Raw genomic sequence first — 15921 nt, 5'->3', positions numbered from 1 at the left:
AGCAAGAAGTTGCCAAGCTGAGAATCCAGGTGCCCCTTTCCCCTGCCCACATCTGATGCTCCCTCCTCCTTCTGGCCCAGACCCCCTGCTGGATGGGCAACATTGCTGTGGCTGGAGATGTTGGTGTGGGGAGGGCTCCGACCGGCTGGCAGGGAGCCTAGCATTGCTGGGGGGGTGCCAGCTTGGCAGGGGAAGTGTCCCTTGCCGCCCCCATCATGCCCATGGAGCCGCAGTCGCCTCCAACTTTACTACTTCAGTGATTTTAATGATGTTCTCCCAGGCCCATAAAACCTGTTTGTGTAGTGACACTGGGGGGGGAGGGGGGCACTGTTTATCTCCCCAAAACTGCGTCAGCCGCAGCCACAGCCAGAATGAGTTGGGCTTGTTGTGCCTTCCCTTCCGTGCCCCCGGCAACGGGGGTGTGAGCAGAGCGACCTTGTAGCCAGCGTCCCCCCAGCGCAGTGTGAGATGGGTTAACTCGGTGGCCAGGGGCCGGCTTATGTGCCAGCCCTCGGAGTCCCCTACTAATCCCCACTGGGCTGGCACAGCTTCCCTCTCGCCCTGCCAGCCACAGGCCTCAGCCTGCCCTGGAGAGACAACGGGGCTGCCTGGGGTGGTGCAGGCCCCCAGACTCATAGCAGGCCTGGCCTGCTGCGTGACAGCATCCGGCTACCACTCACCGGAGCAGGGATCCAAAACCAGTGATAAGCTCTGTGGCCCTGGAGCCCTTCGGTCCCCATGCAGAGCTAGAGGGCACATCTGGTCTGGCAGACAGGACGCTGGCGTGAGCACTGGGGTCGATTCTCAGCTCTGTTACAGACTCCCGGGATGGGTCACTTGGCCACTGTTTCTCAGTACCCCACCTGTATACTGGGGATAAAGCCCTGCCCTGCAGCATGGGGCGTTGTGATGAAAGGCCGCACAAGAGCCATCGGTAGTTTGAAAACCCACCAAACACCCTATTCTCTCTCCTATCATCTCTCTGAGTGGGGCAGGCTAGCTCCTGCCGAGCACGCCTCCCTTGTCTTTACGCCCCTGGCACCACGCTCTGGCTTCACCTTCCCTGGGAGCCAGGAGAGGTCACGTATGTAATTAGCAACAGAAGATGCCAGCGATCCTGTTTCCTCTGGATTGATCCCTCCAGCACGGGGGCCCTGTGAATCATTTCAAGCATCCCCGGGTCGGTCGGCAGTGCTTAGACACCAGGGAGTGGGAAAGGGAGTCCCCTCTCGCTGGGGGCGCAGCCTGCAAACAGGGGGCCCGGGGTGTGAGGGAAGGAAGAGGAGGCGGCTGAGCTGATAGGAGCAGCGGTGTCATGGGAGCCTTGAACTGGTCGCGTCCTGCTCTCAGCTGGGTTGGCATGAATCCTGTGAAGTCAGGGGAGTAACAGGGATCAGAATCTGGCCCCGGAGCCCACAGGACTGGCCTCATTATCCAACCCACCCAGGGTCTGTTTCACGCTCCGGCCAGCCTGTCTCAGTGCTCACCGGGGCTGGGCCTAGTGGAGAATCCAGCTTGTCTGACTCCATCACAGCTTCTCCAGGTCAACCCCGCGTCCCACGACAGCGCCCAGAGCCAGATGGAAAGGGGCAGACGCAACATCACGGCAACACAGACAAATCCAGAAAGCTCCTTTTCTAACCTATCCGTGGCTCTTTGGAGCCCAGCCACCACAGTGATGGGTACCTTAGGAAAAGGGAGAGTCATCGGGTCAGCGGGAGGGGCCTGGCAGCAGCCCAGGAGTGGCCAGGGGGGATCATCTGGACATCCCAGTCCAAGCTGCCAGCCAGTTCGACCATTGGCTCCTTCAGCGACCAACTAGATGGAGCATGTTGCGTAGTTGGTTGGCCCCAAGGATATAACAGAGCAGCTAACTGGTTGCCTCTGTGTTTGTGGATCAGCCTGGGCAGAGGCACTCGGTCCGGAGCTGGTAGGCTGGGCCATGCCCACCCCAGTAACAGGTACTCCACAGCAGAGTGTGTGGGCAATGCCTGCCCTGACCTCCGCGGCCAACACAAACCTCTGGGCCAGGTGGAAAGGGACCCAGTACAGAGGAAACGCTAACGCTGCCTCCGACCTGGCTCCGGATCCCACCAGCCTGGAGGCGTGTGGAGGAGGTCTGCAGTGAGAAGGGCGGGGCTGGGTTGAGTCACCTGCCCACACGCTGGCTCATCCCATCATGGTGGATCAAGGGAAAACAATGGTCCAAGGGAGCTGCCAAGGGCAGGCGTGGGATCCGGCGCCCCGTGGAGGCCAGCTGCCGGATCGTGGCCAAAGGGGCCAGATGCCAGCGCCCCCTGCCTCTGATTCTGGCTTTGCAGTTCTTCCTTCTGACGCCCGGCACATTGGGCTGTAGCCGGATAGGCTCTGGATCGTGCCAGCAGCGTAGCTGCTCTTGCCAAAACGCAGGTAACTGGAGAGCTGAGCATGGTGCAGCCTGCAGGGTGAGTCAGTGATTGACACCCAGACTGGGAGATTGGCACCTGTAAAAATCTGGTACAGCTGAGCTGGCCAGGCTGCCAGAGAAAGCTGGCATGGAGCAGGCTAGATGGAAGGGTAACCGCTCATGCTCAGAGAGGATGCTGGTCAGTTTCTGGAGGTGCCAGGGAGCACGATACCCGGCCTCAGCAAATGTTTCTTTAGGCTAAACCAAATTTGGTGCTGATGGGCTGAGATGGCAGCAACACTACGTGCAATGAGCCGAGTGACACATGCGTGAGACTGGTGGACACTAGTGCACGGAGTCCATGTGCAATTAGCCGACTGACTTGTGCAATCGGGACAACTGTGCCCAGAAGACCTGCCTGATTGCTCTAAAATTCCTGGCCAAGGCCCCAGGTGCCCTCATCGAGCCTCCCGGGACAGCACCAAAGGCGGGGGAAGGTTCTTGCCCATGTGGCTCAGCAGGGCCTCTTACCACTGGACTTCTCCAGCCTGTGCCTGCCAGACCCAGTCCCGCTATCTTGGTTCAACACAGGCCTCTGGCCCAAGCCGGCGTCATCTGGGACCATTAGGCGTCAGCTTCTACCCGAGTCATCTGACCCAGTTCAATAAGGCGGCTGCTGGATGTGGCCCGAGGCTGTTGCGATAGCGGGGGGGGGGGGTTTCCACCCCTTCGCACCGTGGGGATGAGCTAACAGGAATCCAGCCCCAGTTCAGGGCACACTCCAGGGGCAAGCAGGTGGCCCTCCAGGGCTGGGAGGGGTCTGGCAGGTTTGGGTACTTTGTGCTTTGCCTCAGATGGGGCTTTCTGCTCTTAGCCACGCCGGTGCCAAGCCAGAGGGACCCCACTGACTAGAGGAGCTGGTGGTAACGTAAGCTGCAGCTTTCAGAGCCGATGAAGCGTCAGCTTGGCTCTTTGGGGTGCAAGCACCGTGGGGATGGGGTGATCGCTGCCCGGCCCAGTGCTGCCGATTCTGCACCCCGGTCACAGATGGTCCCCTGAGGGTGGGAGGTTAGAGAGAGGGAATCCCGCACTGTTTGGCTGGTGCCCAGGTGCTCCCTGCCGGCTGCCTCTCCTTGGTGTTGCTAGGTGCCCAACCTTCCTATGGGCGCTTAGGCCTCATGCCCCAGCTTGGCCCGTTCCTGCCGCCTGGCAGCGCTCTTTGCCCCAGGCTGGAGGGGGGGGGGCACCTCAGTGCAGTTCCCCGAGATCCAGCGGCAGTGTGGGGTGTGGGTGAAGGTGCATCCAGCCCTCTTCTGTGCGGCGCAGGGGTGCCCCCTCCAAACGGCCGTGGTGCCTCTGGCCCAGCGCGACTCAGGCTGTGGCTGAATGTGGCGCTCGGCATGGCAGGCAGGGAAGGCGCGGTGGTTGGAGGGAAGTCACAGAGGCAGGAGTAACCATCCCTGTCTCCTTCCTTCTCTCTGCAGATAATGCCATGGACCTGGCAGCGCTGCGGAACGACCTGCCCACCACCTTGGACAACCTGTACCAGGACCACCTGGAGCAGGACCGCGCCCGGAGCCTGCCCAATGGCCATGCCTTCCCCACGGGCGAGCGGGACAAGGCCGGGCTGCTGGCCGGCGGCGATGTCAAGCGCTCACAGCCACTGGTCATCCAAGTCAACAGGTTGGGAGCAGGGCATTGTGGGAAACGCCATCCTTCCCTCAACAACAGGGTCCAGTGATTTTCCCAGCAGTGTGTCTGGCCGGCCCCCTTGGGTGGGGGGGAGAGCGAGTGTCTCCGTCCCCGTGTGGAGCTGTGATTCCCTCACCACCATTAGCCCCCAAGACACAGGGTCCTGGAAGGTTGATCATGTTAAAGCACAAAACTGGGAGTCAGGACCCCTGGGTTCTAGTCCCAACTCTGCCACTGATTGGCTGGGTGACCTTGGGTGAGTCTCTTCCCCTCTTCATACCTCCGTTTCCTCCTCTGCAAAATGGAGGCTATTGCCCCAACCCTCCCCCACGGGGAGGGAGGGGAGGGGAGGGGAGGGATCCAGCAGGAGGAGACGGGTGCAGCCTGCAAGGAGGGAGTGTTTGTTACAAGGCAACCAAATCACTCCACATGAACAGGAAAGAAACCAGAATCTCCTGGCCCCCCACCGTCCCATACACCTTTACTTCCCAAGAAGCCAACGTACCGCCCCTGTGTGCCATTAACCCCCTATTCACTGGGATCCGGTAGTGCTGCAGCCCCTGGGATGGGGAAATGGGCATTTGTGGAGGTTCCTTTCCCGCCTTTGAGCCTGGAGGAACAGCACTAGGGAGAGCCAAGGGGTGTAGGGTTAATTATTAACTTGCCTGCCCGCCTCTGGATATCAGCGCCTGGGCCCGCTCAGCTCTCCGGCTGAGGGAGTGCTCGGAGTCCCTTTAAGGGCAGACTGAAATCACCAGGCCTGCTGCTGCTGCCTGGGGTGGGGGGTAGCTTTTGCTGGCACAGCTGTCAGTCTCTGGGGAGGGGCTGCAGGGGTCTGGGCACGCGTTTGCCTTCAGGCGCTAGATACTTTGGGCCCGATCCTCCGCCCTGTGTGCTGTTGTTTGCATGGGAACGTTGTGTGGCTCATGTGATCTCAGCGTGGCTCTTACATGGGGATCTGTGTGGCTCCCATGGGCTTGCTTTACCCTCTCACTGGGCCAAACACCGTGCTGCACAGGGCAGGGTCATGGCAGGCTGGGGGTGGAGAGCCAGGCCCCTGCACCGCCTGCGCCCTCACCCCAAACCTCTCCTTTCTGGCAGGAAGTTGAAGGAGGAGGAGCCGCGAGCCTCGTCGCTGCCGTCCATCCCCAACCCCTTCCCCGAGCTCTGCAGCCCCTCCAAGTCGCCCATCCTCAGCAGCCCCTCGGCAGGGCAAGGCCCCCAGTGTGAAAGCGGCCCCCACGTAAGTGCACCTGCTCAGAGGCTGGGAGGGCAGGGCAGCTCCTGGACGGGTTTGCTGCATTGGCCACAGCAGTGGTTGGACACATGGGGAGTCACTGGGCCTGCATGCCAGGACACCTGGGTTCTCTCCCTGGTTCTGGCAGGGGGAGGAGTCTAGTGGTTGGGGCAGTGGGGTTGGGTATCAGGACTCCTGGGTCCTATTCCCAGCTCTGCCGCTGACCTGCTGTTTGACCCTGGGTGGGTCATTTCCCCTGTCATGTTACTCAAATACTAATGGTGCTAGTGCCCCATCGAACTCCCGAGCTGGGTCAGTCTGGGATGTGCAGGGCAGCTGGGCATGACGGGGCTTGACGAGGCAGGCGGTTGGTTTCCATAGGGATGGTCGGCATGGATCCCGGTGTGTTTCGACCCGCAAGCTTGTAATTATAGGTGGGAGAGTTTCCAGGCACCGTGGAAACTTTCCAGCACTTCCCACCTGACACCGCCCCAGGCAATCACCTGCCTCCTAGCTGGGTCCAGCACAACCGCTTAACCCCTGGTGTGCCGAACAATGCACCCTGAAAACACCAGGCGCCCCAACACAGTGTGGCCCGCCCAGTGCCCCCGCCCCTGCTCGAGACCTGGATCAGTGCCCCCTTGTGCAGAGATTTTGGTGGGCTGGTACTGGGGGCGGGGAAAGGGGCTGGCAGCCCCACGTGGGAGATGGGTCCTGTAATGTTGTGGCACAAGATAATGAAATTCACTGATGCCACTAAAGCAGGAGCAGTGAGGGCTGGGAGATAACCCTGAGAGAGAGACTGAAAACATGAGCAGGACGTAACACTGATGGTTACTATTATTTAACATCTTTGTCAGTGTAGTGGTTAGCGATCAGGGCCCCACTGGGCTGGGTGCCGAATAAACCATCCCTGCCCCAAAGACCTCACAGTCAAGCCAGATGGGTGAGACGGGTTGGAGCAGCCCAGGAGAGCCAGGGAACAGCTGGGAAATGCAGCAGATTCTCGGCGGGGGCAGATGAGCTGAACCACAAGGGAGGGAAGTGGCTGCTCTTTCGAGGCTCAGTTCCCTTTCCCTGGTAAATCTGCTTGGCTTTGCTCTCTGATCCCCGGAACTTGTTTTTCTCAAGATCTGAACCAATCGTGGTCACTGAGGATTTCACGGCACCTTTTGCGAGAAGCCAGGGTGTTAACGCCTGGCTTTCTGGCCAAATCCCAATTTGAAAAGCTCCATTCCCCCTTGCTAAACTCTCCCTACAGATCAGTACCTTTCTTCACTCCCTGCCCTAAAGTATTAGGCAGTGTTACTGAGGCCTTGCTCAAAGTGCTGACATGTTCCACCCCAGAGGTGGCTGCATTTCAGCAGGTTGGGACAGCGGACTCTATTTCTTCTATGTGAACAAAGTGCTTTGGGATCCTTTTGGACGAGAAGCCCTGTAGACATGTCAGTCTCTGTCCATGTGTCGATCTTTGGCTGTTCCTCCAGGTTCGGAGGGACAACTGGACATAGCACAGGGACTCTGTGGGTTTTGATGCTGGCAGCTACTCCGGGTGGGGTGGGGAGAGTGGGATTATGTGTCTGCCCCTGGAAGTCTGGACGTCTCTTGGAGGTCTGTGCGTCCCGACGTGCTCAGATCTCGCAGCCAATTTACTGACTCGCTGGCAAGGAATAAGCTTACAATTAAGGGCTTTGGAGAATAATAACTATAAAGGTTCCCTTGCCTTTCATCTGGGGCGTGGGTGCTGCTGGATGAGCGGGAGGGGGCACTGGGGTGCTCTAATCCCCAGGGGATTTGATCACAGTCTGGAGGAGCAGCAGTGGGGCCAGGGTGGGGTGAGGAGCAGATGGCCAGCGGGAGGGATTGCATAGCAACGGACAGGTCACCTTCCCACAGGGTCACCCCTGGTGCCGGCCCCGTCCCTTCCCATTGCCCCCAGGGGTGTTGTCTGTGTGCTCCATCGTACATTTCCATTGCACTTTACGATCCCTCCTCTAGGGGGCGTCTCACTACCTGCAGTGCAGGTTGCAGGCGTCAGGGTGGTTCTGGGGAGCCCTTGGGTAGGGGACAGCACAGCCCCCTCCCCTGGAAAGTCAATGAGCCCTAAATCAACCCACGGCTGCCGCAAGACCCGAATCTTCCCTGGGACGGTGCTGGGGTCCAGCAGTGTCCCGGCACCACGGGGTCGGGGTTTGGGGCTCGGGTGTGGCCCTTCACCCCCAGGGCTGGGTTAGCTGAGCGGGCAGAGGGTGCGAGCTGGTGTCCCTCCCCCACACACTGGGAGCTCCTGCCGAGAGGCCAGTGCAGCCATCCCGACAGGCTGTGGGGGCCACAAGCCAGGGGCTCCTCAGCCAGTGGGACCGAGACCTGCCTGTGGCAGCAGCATGAGGCCTAACACGCTCGTGACAGTCTTCTCCCACCATCAGCAGCTCAGTACAGCCCCAGATGGGCAGCACGCTCCCCCCACGCTGAGTCCTACCACCCAGGGGCCTTGCTGGCCTGACTGTAAATCGATCCCCTTTTGGCAGCACCCCCCTATATTTCATCCCCTCCCAGCTCCAATAACCCTGGGAGACCAATCAGGGCCATTCCCAGGAAGCCCACGTCACTGTTACCATTGCAACCCTCTGCCAAGGACAGGCTGCCCCCGGGCTGTGAGCTCGGGGGCAGATGGTTCGCAAGGTCTCTCTGGTAGAGGGGACGAGCAAGCAGGACCCCTGTTCCCTGGGGTCAGCAGCATCGGAGCAGCCAGAGCCCAAGAAGCCGAGTGCCTTTGGCTTTGATTTGGCCTGGCTGCTGGATGAGGAACCTCTGGAAATTCAGCACTTCCCGGAGGGAAGCGGATGAGCCATCACAGAAGGGGAGGTGGGCATGTCATGTTCATGGGTTTTCTACCCTTTTCCTCTCTCCGGGCCAGAGCGCTCCAGTGGTGCCGGGTGGATAATGCCCATGGCAGGCTGCGCAGGGGCCGTCTGGGGGCACAGAGCAAGGGGTCCGTGGCACACATAGCCAAAACACGGCCTGGAGACAGCAGGGATCAGCGCCTGGACTGGTTCCTGCCAGGCAACGGCCGCTGGATAGAGATAAAAGCAGCCACCCGGCGGGTGTCATGCGGGGCCAGCCCAGGAGCTGCTTTATTGCAGTCCTAACGACTGTCTGCCCCCTCCGCGCGCAGACACTCAGGGCGTGGCTGGTGTCTGCAAGGAGCAGCTCAGGTGGCTGGTAGAGAGCAGCCAACCACAGAAAGAGCCTCCCCCGGCCCCTAGCAGGTAGCAGAACCAGCTGGGGAGAGAGGAGAAAGGTGCTGAAGGAAACCTCAACCCTCCCTGCAAAGGTCACAGACTTCATGGCAGGCGGGAAGGGGGAGCCTGTGGCTTCAGGACAGCGGCTGGCAGCCTCCCAAGCCACCCCATGGCCTGGGCTGCCCCCTGCCCCTCCCCACTGGGGCCTGGGTGTTCAGAGCAGGGCAGCCTCCTGTCGCCCTGCCCCCTTGCACGGTCATTTGCACCAGGGCAGAGTTGGGCACACTCCCATGAGAGCTTTGCACTGGTGTTACTGATGACACAAGGCCCAGGGCAGCAGGGTTGGGCCCGACGGAGAAGCTGACGGGTTAGTCGGGCTCATCTGGAAGTCAGTGGGACCCATGTGGGTTCCTCGGCCCCGATTCCTAATTCAATTCAAGCAGATTCTAAAAGGGTTGCTGCGCAGAAAGACGAGGGGTGTTAACAATCCTAATCCTTTGCCCACGGATATTCACACAGTCCCCCAGCCAGGCAGGGAAGGGATTGAATCTGAATTGCTCCACCTGCCGCTGACGTTCAGCCACCTCTGGGGTGGGATGCAGCAGATGTTGAACAGCAGCACCACAGAATGGGGCAGGAAGTGAAAGCGAATCCTATCGCCAGCTGCAACTGTAGGGCAGGATTTGAAGGAGGCGAGAGGAATTTGTCCAGAATACCAGCGTTAACACCTCATCAGAGGATTTTTTAAGGGGAAGAAAGTGAGAAAACTGGAGAGGCAGCATGATCCAAGGGGCGGGATACCAGCCTGGGAGCTAAGTAGCCTTCGTGCTTTTGCCTTAGCAGCTTTGTGACCCGTGCCTCAGTTTCCCCTCCCCACTCTTCCTTAGTTCTGTTGCAGTGGTGCCCAGGGCCCCCAGTCACAGAGCAAGGTCCGATGGTGCTGGGCACAGTACAAACGCAGAACGAAAAGACGGTCCCTGCCCCGAAGGGATTACAGTGTCACGAGCTCTTTGGGGAGCGCCTGGCTCTCCCCCGGTGTCTGCACAGGCTGGGGAAGGGCTGCCGCTCACTGTGTATCTGCGCAGTGCCCGGCACAGAGGGGCCCTCATCACAGCCGGGGCAGAGAACAGGCCCAGTGGGCCGGCTCTGCAAAGGGCATTGTTAGACGTACGGCCCGGTTCAGCGGGTGCTTAGCCCCCTCTGGTGGGTTAACTGGGGACTAGCAGGGAGGATTTGGTCTCAGCCTCGCCCCAAGTGTAAATCCCTTGTGGGCAGGGTCCGGCCATGCTGCTGCTTCCTGCCAGGATCCCCTGGAGGCAGACGGTCTAACAGGGATGAGAACGGGAGGCTGAACGTCTGGGTTCAGCCCCTGGCTCTCTCCCAGGCTTGGTTGCGTGACCGTGGCCACCTCACTTTGCCTCCATTTCCTTGCTAGGGGCAATGCTCCCGCTCCCTCTGGAGGGGCTGTTTGGGTTCGGTGCTGGGACAGACACACACACAGAGGAGACACCCCTGTGAAAGGGCTGTACGGCTAGAAACTCAATGAGCTTGTTACGTTCACAAACCCCAACTGACTCACTACACACCTCAATTTGCGACCAAGTCCTGTAATGAGCATGGACATTACAACTGAGCCAGGATTAGAACCCAGGAGTCCTGTCCCCCTAGTACCTGCTCTAGCCCCTAGATAACGCTCCCTCTGTGGCAGGGACACAAAAGGAGGCTACGGCTACCTGGCAGCCGGGTCACTGGGCAACCCACATCCCTGGCACCGCTTCCCCAGGCGCTGGGAGCAGAGGGACGCCGAAGCTACCCGCTCACTTACTGAGGGAGCCAGGGGGCGCTCACAGCCAGAGCGGGGAGTTGCTGTGGGGTTTCATAGCTGGGCTGAGGCCAGTGAACAGCAAGAGGGATTTGGGCTCCCGGGGGGTCAAACCTCCCTATGCCAAAGAGTCAGCACCCCAGAACTGCTCTATGACCCGGCCTCACGGGAGGGAGACAGAGAGAGCTGGTGTCGGGGAGCTCTGGCTTGGAGGTGGGGGAGTCCAAACCGTTCAGGGATCAATCCTGGGACTTTTTGCTCCAAAAGCACAGTCCGCTAACACTTGTATTAAAGAAGCACCTCCGTTAGTTGGCTGCAGTAGAAGGTTCTTATCCTCTGCATGGAGCAATTACAGCCAGCCAGCCCGGAGCACTTCATTCCACCCCGAAACCGACGCTGAGATTTTACATCTCCTGCTTAGGTCACACTCCGCTCTCTTAGCTATTAGAGACCAAGATGAGACCCACCAATGGGGGGGGGACAGATTACCCCACTGCTACTGCAGGGTTCTTACACCTTCCTCAGAATCATCTGGTGCTGGTCCCTGCCAGGACATTGGGCTAGATGGAGTCTGGGGCTGATCCTGGCTGGCAGTTCCTGTATGATCCAACAGTGCAAATGCCCCAGAACTGGTCTTGGGGGACAATTGCTCTGGCCAGCAGGGGAGCAGGCGCAAAGACAGGCTTGTTTGCTGTCGCCCTGCTACCCTGCACACGTCACTGCCTCCCCTTGGGAGGGTGATAAATCTCAGCCCAGCTTGGGTTTGCCTTGGGGCTGGCTATCTGGCTCTCCACGCCCCACCCTGTCCTCCACTGCAGAGAGCATTGACCCAGCCACTCGTGCATTCACAACTGAGATGTGAGGAGGGGAGGGAGCCCAGGGAGTGTCCAGACTGAGGGGGTAGGGCTGTGGGAGAGGGGAATGAACCTGGCCTGGCCTCTGCCCCACAGGTGGTAAAGGTCTTCAGCGAAGATGGCACCTGCCGCTCGCTGGAGGTCACGGCAGGCGCCACGGCCCGCCATGTCTGCGAGATGCTGGTGCAAAAGACTCACGCCCTCCACGACGACAGCTGGTCCCTGGTGGAGCTCCATCAGCACTTGGCTCTAGGTGAGGAGGCGTGTACGCCCCCAGGGGGGCCTTGCACGGCTGGCTTGGTGCACATGGCCACCAGTGTGTGTATGCAACTAGGAGCTTGGGGGGAGACGTGTACAGCTGGTTCTGTGCACGTGTGTCTACTAATGCCCAAATGCAAACACAACTTTTGGGGGGGGTTCATGCTGCCCCGTCTGTGCGTGCAACTGCAGGCTTGGGTGAGGGACTATTAGCCAAGGGACTATTAGCCCCCAAAGCACAAGCTCCTACCACTTGTGCTAAGAGCAACTTGCTGAGCTGGGGTGGTGACAAGCTGCTGTAGTCTCTGAGACTGGCCACTAGAAGGAGACAGGCTGACCCAAGCTAAGCCAGCGTGCTGTGGCACATGATGGTTGGCAGGGCTCTTCCCTGAGCCGGTGGCTTTCTCCTCCACAGAGCGGTGCCTGGAAGACCATGAGTCGGTGGTGGAAGTCCAGGCCACCTGGCCCATTGGGGGAGACAGCAGATTTGTCTTCCGGAAGAACTTTGCCAAGTATGAGCTGTTTAAAAGCTCACCGGTAAGCCGACCTTGCTACTGGGCGACCCAGCCCAGCATGACCTGGAGGGGTGGAAGGGGGGGACGACCGGCCTTTCATGCCTTGGACTCCAGTGGGCAGGACCCAGGGAGCATCCCAGGCACAGAACAGCCCTGCCTGGATAGAAGCCAATCCCGGCCACACATTGACCTGACCAGAGAGGACCTGGTGGTGCTCAGAGGAAGAATCCCTGAGCTGCTGGGAGATCTGGTTGCTGTCCCTTCTCCTGAAACCCCAGGGTCCTCGAGCTGCCCAGCTGGAAATGAGCTTTGAATATGCTAAAGCCGCCGGACTAAGCATCTACCCCTTACTGCCAGGAGATCAATTCCAGCAGGCCAGCACCGCCCGGCATTAATTGGACAGCTGCCCAGTGCACCAGGAAGTCATCCTTACACAAGCTCACTAGTCCTGATCCCAAGGGAGCTGGTTCTGATCCCAGGGGAGCCGGTCCTGGTGCCCAGCTAGACGCGGGGGGCTGCTATGGTGCAGAGCCCTTCTGCTGCACTTGGGCTTGCCCCAGAGTCCCCGCTAACCATCTCCTCTCTCTCTGATCCCAGCAGTCCCTGTTCCCCGAGGTGATGGTCTCCAGCTGCTTGGATGCCAACAAGGGCATGTCCCACTCGGAGCTCATCCAGGTATGCACTGCCAGCCTGCCCTCCTGGCACTCATCGCCGGCGCCCGGTTCTGACTCTGGGCCACACGGTTTGAAGCAGGAAAGTGACCCTGGGGACTGTCCATAGACACCGCCCACAAGCAGCGTCACCCTGTAAAACAGGCATAGCACCAGCCTGCGGTGGGGTGGGGAGAAAGCGAATGCGCCTGGGATAAACCCGCCCTGCAGAGAGCTTAATGCGTGAGCTGCAGGCCTGACAGCCTCAAGCTTTGGGGTCGTCCAGGGTCATCTCTTCCTTCCCACGCTCTCCCCGACTCCTCCTCTCCTGCAGAACTTCCTCAATTCCGGCAGCTGCCCGGAGATCCAGGGCTTCCTGCACCTGAAGGAGGTTGGGCGCAAGGTCTGGAAGAGGTTTTACTTCTCCCTCCGGCGCTCAGGGCTTTACTACTCCACAAAGGGCACATCTAAGGTGAGGCTGAGCCCACCCTGGGCAGATTTGACCCTCCCCTTCCAACAGGTCTCCCCAGCACCACTAGGGGGCACTGTAGGGCGGGTGGGGCTGAAGACATCCTATGGCCGTGGGTTTCCTATAGAAGTGGCTAGTTCTTACTTACTTTGGGTGTAGCGACCTGAACTGTGCCCTTTATGAGTCACAAGTGGGGCTTGAATCCTGGATAGTTAGCTCAAAGCACAGGACGTGCCTCCCTTGGACTAAAGGAATAGCTCCCTTAGCTGGTAGCAGTAGTAGGCTCTTATCCCAATATAAAGCGCTGCAGGCCCTATTGATGCTACACATACGTCACCCCTCTAGTGGTGGCCGGGCCACACACGCCTATTGATGAGCCTGCTGCAGCCCTTGCTAAGGGAGCGGGAGCTTTTAGCTCAGACACCAGAGGCCCCTCTAATTCAATCCAAAGGTTCCTGGTTCAGTGCCCCTGCTGAGAACCTGCCCAGCAGACTGACGCCACATGAATAGCGGCATCCAGAATGAGCACGCAGGGAGCTATTAAAGCAGAAGTGATTTTTAAAACCCTTCCTTGACCTTTGATGCCATTTAAATCTGCCCTTCATTCCCTCGAGCCAGTTATTATCAGCGTTTATTATGGGTATTCCACAGCCTTGGTCAGCACGGGAGACCCAAATTGCTTAGAGACCGATCAGTTTCCCTACCTCTGGCCAGTCGGTTTCCCTTCCTGGTGTTCATGCTCTAAGGCCCTGGTGGCTCCTGGGTTTGAGTCCCCTGTGCCATGTGCTTGGGTCACTGCGGTGTCTGGAGTCTGGTCTCTCCGGCCCTTCAGGGTGCTGGACGGGAAGTGTCCTGGTCCCTGGTCGCCCTGCCCCATGACTGCCTCCCCTAATACAGCACATGCTCTTCCTTCCTCTCCTCCCCAGGACCCACGGCATCTACAGTATTTCGCTGACCTCAACGAGTCCAATGTCTACTTCATCACACAAGGGAAAAAGCACTACGGCACGCCCACCGAGTTCAGCTTCTGCATCAAGGTGAGGGAGGCCAAGGTGTTTCAAGGGGGTACGGCTGCCACCTGGCACCCTAGGGGCCTCTGTGGTGGGTGAAGCAATCCCTGCCCAAACAGGGCCAAATCCATCCCTGCTGTAAACCCAGCAGACGTGAGGAGGGTTACACCAGGGGCCCCGTGCGCAAAGTCCTTTCGGGCGCTCTTGAGGTGGAAGGGACTGGAGAAACACCAGCAGCAACCATTAAGGCCGTGTGGTTAGCGCAAAGGAGGGCTGGGCGTCAGGACTCCTGGGTTCACGTGCCAGATTTCAGATTGGAGGGTAGAGCAGAGGGGCCTGGGATACAGGACTCCTGGGCTCTGTTCCCAGCAATCAGAGAAGATTGGGGTCTGGTGGTGGGGGGACTGGAACTCAGGACTCCTGGATTCTTTTCCCAGCTCTCCCAGAGACTTATTGTGGCTAGTCCGTGCCTCGCTCTCCCCCGCCAAAAACAGGGCTAACAACTTGGGGGGCTCGGTTAGCGCCCGGGGAGCTCTGTGCCGTCGTCTTCCGGCTGGCGCTGGAGACGGCTCCTTGCGGTTACCGCTGTTGCTCTGCTCTGCAGCCCTACAAGGTGCGCAGCGGCATGAAAGGCCTCAAGCTCTTCTGCAGCGAGGACGAGCAGAGCCGCACCTGCTGGATGGCCGCCTTCCGCCTCTTTAAGGTAAGCGCCCACCAGCCGGCCCCTGCACCTTGCGGCCAGCCCATTGGCATGCTAGAGCGGACAGCGACACCAGCTGGCAGAAGTGGGGACTGCACTTCGGTTCTGCTTCCTGGGGGAACTCAGCACCACGTGGGCTGGTGAGGTTAGTGCTGCTACTTAGCACCCGCCTCTCCTCCCCGTGTTGCGATGGGTTGCTAAGTGGCCGGTGAGGGGGCTGCTTGCCTTGCAGCACATGCTGTTTGCCCGGGGTGAGGCAGCGCCCTGCTGCTGGGCTTGGCTCTGATGCTGCCGATGCTAACAACGGCTGCTTCCTTCCCAGTATGGCGTGCAGCTCTACCGGAACTACCAGCAGTCCCAGTCCAGACGCAGCCACCAGTCTTGGATCAGCACCACGCCCCTGGTAAGCGCCTCGTCTGAGCCGCCTTGAGAAGCTTCCTTTGCAGCGTCTCCGCGGGACACTTTCCCCTGGCTGGCTCAGCGGGTTGTGTTGGCTCAGTGGATTCCAAATCGCAGTGTACTGTGGTGGCCCCATGCCCACATTCTCCCTACATCCTTCCTCACTGACATGCTCCCAGAAAGGGTAGAGCCCGGGTCAGAAAGGATCTGGACAGGCAGCAGCTGTTCACTGCCCTCGTTGTTCCAGGTCAATGTTCTCCTGTGTGGACACCTCCGGATCTCCTGTTAGTACAGCAGAACATGCTGTTTCTTCCTCCCGCCTCAGGGGGTGAGGTGAATGCCTTCAGCCTAGAGAGCTGGTTGAAAAATGGAGATTTTTCCTTGGAAAGGGTTGGCAGTGCATCATGGGAGGCCCTGGCCAGGGTGCATCCTGGGAGATGTAGTCCAGCTGAGGCGCCTGGCACATAGAGAAGAATAGCAACACGGGCCAACTGAACTACAGCTCCCATGAGGCACCATAGCAGCCTTTCCAAATCAAACCTTTTGGGGCTTGGGGGAGTTTGTTTTTCAGAAATTTCACATTTTGTGAAAAATGTGTTTCATCAAAATCCCAATGTCCCATCAAAAAAACAGTTTCAATAGGAAATTTTTGCCGAGCCCTTCCCTGGGCTCCTCCACCCCTCCCAG

At 59.3% G+C, this 15921-nt stretch overlaps 1 protein-coding gene across 4 annotated transcripts in view; it reads left to right on the top strand.

Annotated features, from left to right (window-relative positions):
• GRB7 (growth factor receptor bound protein 7) overlaps window positions 1–15921 on the top strand; it is a 41479-nt gene that overhangs the window by 19216 nt on the left and 6342 nt on the right. For all 4 annotated transcript variants that reach the window (XM_044999374.1, XM_044999375.1, XM_044999377.1 and 1 more), the window contains 9 exons: window positions 3871–4069; window positions 5180–5321; window positions 11330–11486; window positions 11907–12028; window positions 12604–12681; window positions 12991–13128; window positions 14052–14162; window positions 14740–14838; window positions 15158–15238. In XM_044999374.1, coding sequence (XP_044855309.1) covers window positions 3871–4069; window positions 5180–5321; window positions 11330–11486; window positions 11907–12028; window positions 12604–12681; window positions 12991–13128; window positions 14052–14162; window positions 14740–14838; window positions 15158–15238 — 1127 coding nt within the window. The remainder of the gene's footprint in view (window positions 1–3870; window positions 4070–5179; window positions 5322–11329; window positions 11487–11906; window positions 12029–12603; window positions 12682–12990; window positions 13129–14051; window positions 14163–14739; window positions 14839–15157; window positions 15239–15921) is intronic.

The sequence above is a fragment of the Mauremys mutica genome, chromosome 25 (assembly GCF_020497125.1).
Source record: "Mauremys mutica isolate MM-2020 ecotype Southern chromosome 25, ASM2049712v1, whole genome shotgun sequence".
In the NCBI taxonomy this organism is placed as follows: domain Eukaryota; kingdom Metazoa; phylum Chordata; order Testudines; family Geoemydidae; genus Mauremys; species Mauremys mutica.
The sequence above is the reverse complement of the archived record's forward strand: the minus strand, read 5'-3'. Positions and strand labels throughout refer to the sequence as shown.